Genomic DNA, 8289 nt, shown 5'->3' with positions numbered 1-8289 from the left:
GGCTCCTCCCCGCCGGAGGCCCCGCCCCCAAGCCCGCGGCCCCGCCTCTGATGAAAACAAAATATTGGAAGCCTGTGGCAGAGAATAGAGAACACGAAACATTAGGGCGTCCGCACGGCTCGGTCCGGCCCGAACACGACACCCGCACTGCCTGCTTATTCAAAGGAAAGCAAACACCGGATGTTGTCAAGCCCCTTGTTCCCTCCTGACCCCGTCTCTTCCCCGCTTCCCAAGGAAAACTCTTACATTGGGGTCCCATTCCTCTGCAGGTGTTGATTCTTTTTTTTTTTTAAAAGTGCATATTTTAAAATATTTTAAAAAATCTTTTTATTGATTTTAGAAAGAGGAAGGGAGAGGGAGAGATAGAAACATTAGTGATGAGAGAGGACTGGCTGCCTCCTGCACATCCCCTACTGGGGATGGAGCCCACAACCCAGGCATGTGCCCTTGGCCAGAATCGAACCTGGGACCCTTCAGTCCGCAGGCCAATGCTCTGTCCATCGAGCCAAACCAGCTAGGGCCAGGTGTTGATTCTTTTACTCCATATTTACCAGGCCACAAACCATGCTTAGGACCGTGGGGGCATTTTTGGCATAATATACGGGGTGTCCCCAAAAAATGTATACACACTTTAACCACTGATAGCTCCATTTTGAAAGTGAAATGTATTTTAATAAACATTTCCTTTATAATTATTCAAAGTGTGTATATACATTTGGGGGGGGGTGCCCTGTAGATATAGTGTGTGTTTCTCTCCAAACTTGGTCCCCTCTCCATTTATACTTGAGCTTCACCCATATGGGCAGGAGAGCTTTGAGTCCCTCATTTTCCCTGGATCAGCATCTAGTGTCCGTGTTCATTTATCCATTGTTGGATGTTTAGGAATTTTTTTAAGTGTTTCAAATTTGATTTATTGGCTTTCTTTTTGGCTCCTCCAAATGATGCACATTTTCTGGTGCCCTCCTGTGTCTCCACGGGACATGCCTGGGTGGTCTGCCCACCCTCAGCCTTAGTAAGTTGGTGCTTGCTTGCTCATCCAGGTGGCTGTGGCATGGAGCCCCTGGTAGCCATGTGATGGTGGCAGGCCTTTTAACTGGTGCCAGTCTGAGGTGTTCCCTTTGCTACCTCCTGCCCACAAGAGTTGGTGGGAAGTGATAAGGAGGCAGGTCTGGTACCAGGCACCTACCCCAGGCCCATTAAGACCATCATTAGGATGGCTTGTCTGGTCTTGTTCTCATCTCTGAGATGGGCTTCTCTTCCCAGGTTGCGGGTGGGAGAGTGCTATAACGTACCTTTCATTTTTACTGGTGGGAGTCTTGTGTCTAGCTTCCTTCTTCCCTAACACGAGCTGAGAGGGTCCTAGAGGCACCCCGAGTCCTCATGTTCTCCCTAGAGAGAGGGCAGGGGTCATGCTCTCCCTAGAGAGAGGGCAGGGGTCAGCTTTGCCTGGACGTACTCCTGTGCAGCCTCAGCGCAGGTGGTGAGCTGTTTCCAGCTCTCCTCCGTCCACAGATTATTCTAGAATCACTGACTGTGGGCTCCCTGCTCCCCTCTCTCCATCTCGCCAGCCTCTGAGGGGAGGGCAGGATGGGCTGCAATCCAGCCCCCGCCGCTCAGTCTCATGGGACTTTGGTTGGGTGACTGTCTCACCGGCAGTCGGTGACGAGATCACAGCTAATATGCACCGGACACTTGCTATCCTTCCTCGAGGTGACGACATTGGCCCAGATGGGCAGAGGAGCTGGGATTTGGGCCCGGCTGACAATAGCAGCAGCTGCTTCGCAGGGTTGTTTGAGGATGTAGCTCACTCGTAGACCCCCGTGCCGCCCTCCTCCCTGCCCTTGGACCTGACCACTTTCTACCTTCCTCTTCTCTCTTTCCCCAGAGGCAAGAGGAGCAGCAGCGACACGGCCCCTCGCCTTGGAGGGTCCTGTACAATCTCTTCCTGGGACTGCTGCCCTTGCCCAGGGGCCGCGGAGCCCCGGAGATGGAGCCCAATTAGGTGCCTGCACCTGCCTGGTGGACGTCGGGGACTTGGGGGGCAGGCCCCTCCCACAGCCTGACGCCCTGGCCAGCACAGGGGACATTTTCTGCACCATGTAGCATACTGGACTACGAGCCCTGCCTGTCCCAGGGGCGGGCCCGGGCAGCCACTCCAGACCCAGCCCCGGCCCAGCCTGGGGTGCACTGTCGGAGATGTGGACTCCTGGGTCCCTGGCCGAGAAGCCAGGGGAGAGAGGGCTGAGGGACTCAGCGTCTGAAGGCGGCGGTGACCGAGGGGGTGGGGACTGAGCCGCCCGCCTCTGCCGCCCACCACCATCTCAGGAAAGGCTGCTGGTGCTGGCTGCCCGTTCCAGCTGCAGGGGGGACACTGGGGGGTCCCTCCCAGTGCTCCTTCACTTTGGGCCTGGCCTCAGGCCCCTGGTGCTTCCCCCCCTCCTCTTGGGGAGGGGGCCCGTGAAGAACAAATGAGCCAAACGTGACCACTAGCCTCCTGGAGCCAGAGAATGGGGTGCGTCTGACGGCTGCCCCGGCCCGGCGCCCAGCCATCTTCCCTGAGCCAGCCGGCGGGTGGTGGGCATGCCTGCCTCACCTTCATCTGGGGGTGGCCAGGGGGGCCCAGACTGTGAATCCTGTGCTCTGCCCATGACCACCCCACCCCCCCCATCAATCCATTGCATAGGTTTAGAGAGAGCACGTGTGACCACTGGCATTCATTTGGGGGGTGGGATATTTTGGCGGAAACCGCCCCAGCCTTAGTCCCCAGGGCGAAGCGCTGGGGGGAAGAGGGGAGTCAGGGAGGGGGAGTCTCAGAAGAGGGAGGAGTCTGGGAGTGGGGAGGGATGGCCCAGCCTGTAAATTACTGTACATGCGCTGCTGTAGATACCGGAATGGATTTTCTGTACATGTTTGGTTAATTTTTTTTGTACATGATTTTTGTATGTTTCCTTTTCAATAAAATCAGATTGGAACAGTGGATCCTCTCTCTGCTCTCCTTCCCAGCCCATGACCTGGGCAGAGCTGCTGGGACCAGCTGGGGCCCATGGGCACCCCTGTCCGCAGCTGCTCCTCAAGGAGCCGGGCACCCTGTGTGAGCCCAGCCTCCTGGGCGCCTGTTCCACTCCCACTCGAAGCAAAGTCCCATGAAGGTGGGGTCTGGGGTACTTTCCCAGTGTTCTCCCCCAGATACAGTAGATCGTGGGGGCTCCGTATTTACTGAGTGAATGAGTGACCTGCAGCTCATTGAGAGCACCACAGGGAGGAGTCCTGGGGAACTTGTCAGTAATGAGACGCTGTCCCTGCTCTCATGAAGGCACTAGGTGACACGGGAAGCAGCGACATAGCGTGACAATAGTGCTGCCTAAGGCCCAGCACACGGCCTGGCACCAAGAGCTGGTGTGGACTTAATATAAGACGGCCGCCTGGGTTACCTTCCTGACAGCAGCACTGGCCCGTGCTCGTCTATGTCCTCTCCATGCAGGACTGGCCCACACGTCAATGATGAGAGAATCGTTGATTGGCTGCCTCCTGCACGCCCCCTACTGGGGATCGAGCCCACAACTCCAGGCATGTGCCCCTGATCGGAATTGAACCCGGACCCTTCAGTCCACAGGCCGACGCTCTATCCACTGAGCCAAGCCAGCCAGGGCCTTTCAGCATTTTAAAAATGTTGTTTTGGGCCATGGCCGAGCAGCTCAGGTGGACAGAGCATCATCCTGCTATGCCAAGGTTGTGGGTTTGGTCCCTGGTCAAAGCACAATCGAGAATCAACCAATGGCCCTATCTGGTTTGGCTCAGCGGATAGAACGTCGGCTGGGGACTGAAGAGTCCCAGGTTCGATTCCAGTCAAGGGCACATGCCTGGGTTTCGGGTTCAATCCCCATTAGGGGGTGTGCAGGAGGCAGCCAATCAATGATTCTCTCTCATCATTGATGTTTCTATCTTTCCCTTCCTCTCTGAAATCAATAAAAATACATTTTAAAAAAAGAACCAACCAATGAATGCATAAATAAATGGAATAACAAATCAATGTGTCTCTCTCCCCCTCTCCTCTCAAAATCAATGAATACAATAAATAGCACTGGCCAGTGTCGCTCAGTTGGTTGGAGCCTCATCCCGTAGCGGGTTTGATTTCTGGTCAGGACACACACCCAGGTTTTGGGTTTTATCCCTGGTTGGGGCCTGTTCAGAAGGCAACTGATCAATGTTTCTTTCTCACATCAATGTTTCTTTCTCTTCCTCTCTCTAAAATCAATGAAAACCATATCGAGTATTAAAAATGAAATAGATATATTTAAAAGATGCTGTTTCACTGTCTCCATTTCTGATGAGGAAGCCGGGACCATTTGAATCCTAGTTCCTGATCCCATGTATGTTGGGTCATTTCGGATTGCATCCTGGGAGGTGATGTTGTAGACATTCTGGATCTTGCTATCGCCTCCCAAGGATGTGGCTGTTTTAGTTTCAGGGGACATTTGTGTTTGCTAGACTGAAACTGCGGCAGTGGCGACGGCTCACAGTTCACTTCAGCCCTGTCTGCCCCACGCTTCACAGTCCAGGGGTGGGCAGGAGTCCTGGGCTGAATTTACACACGCAACTTGAGTTTTTCCTCCCTTGGCATTTTCCTCTCCAGTAGCTCTGGTGACTCTGACTCCCTCCTCTGGTTCTTCGGGTCAGTAAGACAGCTGGCTTCCTACCGCAGTCCTCGCTGCCTGGCGCAGAGCAGTGGGACACGCGCGCACACACACACACACACACACACACACCAGAAGACTTACCTTGTGGCCAGCTCTTCCTGCAACTTTCAATTCCCCTCTCACATCCACCTGCCTTTGGTCACTCTCCAGAGCCGTCTAATAGTTGTTCTTGGGTAGGGTTTCTGTTTTTTGCTTTGTATTGTCTAGAATTTAGTTACTCACAAGGGGGGTTATCTGTTAGAAACTTACTCCACCGCACAAGAAACAGAACTTTGGTATCTTCTTTGGAATAGAACCAAATCTGTCATATTTAGGAGGGAAAGTGGGGAGTCCTGCCCCACCACCCAGGTCAGACGGAAGAGGCAGACACCCAGGGGCAGTCGCCACATTTTGTTAGCAAAGCCCAAAGGGGCGGCTTTCTCCCTTGGAACCGAGGTGCAGACCAGTCCTGCAACTTGGCAGAGCTGAGGCTGAGGACCTTGGCCGTGAGGCCCTCAGCCAAGCCCCTGCCCCTGCCAACTGCAACCTCTGGCAAGCTGACCCCAAACCACCTCCAAATGCCCCCTCCTGCAATGGCTGCTTCTAGAGATTTACTTTTCATTGTTCCTTTTTTTTTCTTCCGTAAAAAAAAAAAAACATGACTGTGTGCCTTTGTCAAGCTTTCAATCCGGTGCTACATGCATGTACTATCTATGCAAACAACAAGTGAGCGGTACAATGCTACCAGCCCACAGCCTTTTGGAAAGAATCACCATCTCAAATGCATTTATATACTCTGTAACCCGAGCATCTGGCTTTGGGCAGTCTTTCCCAAGTGTGTACAATGAAAACAGGCTCAGGGTCACTCAACAGCAGCCTGATTAAATAGCTTATGGTTCATCTGTGGTTTTGGAATTTGATGCCTAAATGCACTGACAAGGATCTCCAAGGCAATGAGAAAAAGCAAGTCGCAGAAAAACTTATTTATAAATATGCATAATAGCAGGTAACATAGAGCAATTTCTACTCAGAGAACAGAGGAATTCATTAAATTTCCAAATATCAGAGGAATATACGATTACCCCATTTTATAGATGGGGCAACTGAGGTACAAAAAGGTCACATAGCTAAGTGGTAGAGACTGGACTTGAACCTGACAGCCTGCCTGTAAGGATTCTCCCAATGGCTGTGAGGCGTGACCTCTGGGAGCTAGGTATGAAAGGTGACATCCCGAACCTACAAAAAGCAGCTCACGTTTCTCTCCAAAATCCTGAGTTTAGCTGTAAAGTCAGCTGCTTTTGCCACATGGTCAACATTGAGCTGACAGGCTGTGACGCAGGGAGAGGAATCTTTTTTACTCATATGCTGGTATGTATATGTATGTGTGTATATATGTGTGTGTATATGTATATATAATTTTTATTGATTTCAAAGAGAGATAGAAACATCAACGATGAGAGAGAATGAATTGGCAGCCTCCTGCAGGCCCTCACTAGTGATTGAGCCCAAAATCGAGGCATGTGTCCTGATGGGGAATCGAACCGTGACCTCCTGGTTCACAGACCGATGCTCAACCACTGGGCCGGACGGGCTTATGCTGGTATACTGCTTGACAGTTTTAGTACAAACTTAAAAACAAAATCCACCTGCCCCTCTGGACCCAGCTGAAGGTCCTCAGTGGTGACTGCTGGGCCTCAGGAGCTGTGAAGGCAAAGCCCGTCTCCTCGTCCTCACCGAGGTCTTAAGCGGTGCCACGACGTGAGTGCTTCCTGCATGTCCCGCACGAAGGCCGTCCCTGCCGGCTGTTTGGGTGAAGCGGTTTCCTCACCTGCCATCTTGTCACAACAGTATCTACCCCCACGGGGCTGCTATGAGGGTTCAACTTAGCTAAAGCACAAGCATTTTGGAAAGCAGCAGGCAGGGCCCTAACTGGTTTGGCTCAGTGGATAGAGCGTCGGCCTGCGGACTGAAGGGTCCCAGGTTCGATTCCGGTCAAGGGCATGTACCTGGGTTGCGGGCACATCCCCAGTCAGGGGTGTGCAGGAGGCAGCTGATTGATGTTTCTCTCTCATCGATGTTTCTAACTATCTCTCTCCCTTCCTCTCTGTAAAAAATCAATAAAAAATATATATTTTTAAAAAGCACCAGGCAGGTAGTGTGACATGCTAGCATTTTCATTAAACTCTTTGACCTGAAAACCACCACCTAAGCTTCCATTTCGCCACCTGTAAAAGGGCAAACAGGACACAGCTCAATAAATAAAACACGTATTTACAAAAGAAACTGACCATGGCCCTGCATTGCAAGACGTGGGGCTGTGACGGAACCCAGAGCTTCCTGCTCTGGTTTCTCACCTGGTCTGCTGCCGCGTTCCGCGTGGGCCCTCGGCACAGTAAGCACTGACCAGAATCTGGCAACTGCGCAGACAGAGTGGGGTGTGCGGTGGAGAAACCTGGCCGCCCCGAAGCCAGCCCGTTTCCCTTCACCGGGTAGCTCTGGCACCCCAATACACGGCACTTTCAGGAGCAGATCCTCCTTCCCACGTGGCTACATAGCTCCTGGAGGTACTAGGAACCATGGATAACCACTGTGCGTCTCCTGGAGACTCAGGGAAACCCACTTTATGATAATACTGATGTGTACTATGGGCGAATATGCAATTTGAAGAAACGAGAATAAAGACATTTCTTGCCCGGGGCTGGCAGCTGCCAGCACCACCTCCCTGATTCCCGAGGGCTCCCCTCTGGATGACTCAATCTCTGCCACGAGAGGTACTGGGCGGAAAAGTTTGAAAGCCTCAAAGATTCTACAATGACAATTTTGTTTTTATCCATCCGGACCCACCTGCTCCCCCTTGTGACCAAGGCCCCACATTGCAAAGTAAAGGAAATAATTAGCTCAACGTTTCTAACAGGGTGTGAAATTCACGCATTAATAACACCACTGACCTTAGTGCCTGACAGGAATGAGGCCCACAACGGGGGCCCCTCCAGAAACGCAGGCCTCGCCTCACCCAGGGCAGGAGCAAAGGGGCAGGACTGTGTTCTACCTCCCAGAGCCCAGCTCTCGTTCACCAGTGCAACAGGATTAAAGTGGAAAGGAGCCCTAGCCGGTTTTGCTCAGTGGTTAGAGCGTCGGCCCATGGACTGAAGGGTCCCGGGTTCGACACTGGACAAGGGCAAGTACCCCAGTTGCAGGCTCGATCCCCGGCCCTGGTCAGAGAATGCGTGGGTGGCAACCAATCGGTATTTCTGTCTCTCCCCTTCCCTTCCTCTCTTTCTAAAAACCAATGGAAAAATATCCTTGGGGGTGATTAACAACAAAAATGGAAAGGAGCCAATTCATTCATTCTAGCTGGCCAGGCCCAAACCTCACTCATGTTTACATCGAGGAGGAACCCACTCAGACGTGGTGTTCCGCGGACAGCTCTGACGGGTACCAGCCGTGGGAAAGGGGCGTATTGCTTCAGGGTCAATTTCGAAAGGAGGCCATCGCACGTTCACTCTGTGCAAGGCCTGGCACAGAGGCGCTCCATTAAAGGTGGCATCGGTGTCACCCTTTACTCCTTTCCCACTGCAGCTCCTGTCCCTGCGCCCAGCCTCTAGTTCACTGA

General features: G+C 52.6%; 1 protein-coding gene across 1 annotated transcript in view; it reads left to right on the top strand.

Annotated features, from left to right (window-relative positions):
• Positions 1-2002, top strand: part of BBC3 (BCL2 binding component 3) — a 6005-nt gene extending 4003 nt beyond the window's left edge. Inside the window, exon 4 of the mRNA XM_015569313.1 lies at positions 1886-2002. Within this exon, the coding sequence (XP_015424799.1) occupies positions 1886-2002 (117 nt within the window). The remainder of the gene's footprint in view (positions 1-1885) is intronic.
• The last annotated feature ends 6287 nt before the right edge of the window (positions 2003-8289 follow it).

The sequence above is a fragment of the Myotis davidii genome, unplaced genomic scaffold (assembly GCF_000327345.1).
Source record: "Myotis davidii unplaced genomic scaffold, ASM32734v1 scaffold566, whole genome shotgun sequence".
NCBI classification, from domain to species: Eukaryota; Metazoa; Chordata; class Mammalia; order Chiroptera; family Vespertilionidae; genus Myotis; species Myotis davidii.
The sequence above is the reverse complement of the archived record's forward strand: the minus strand, read 5'-3'. Positions and strand labels throughout refer to the sequence as shown.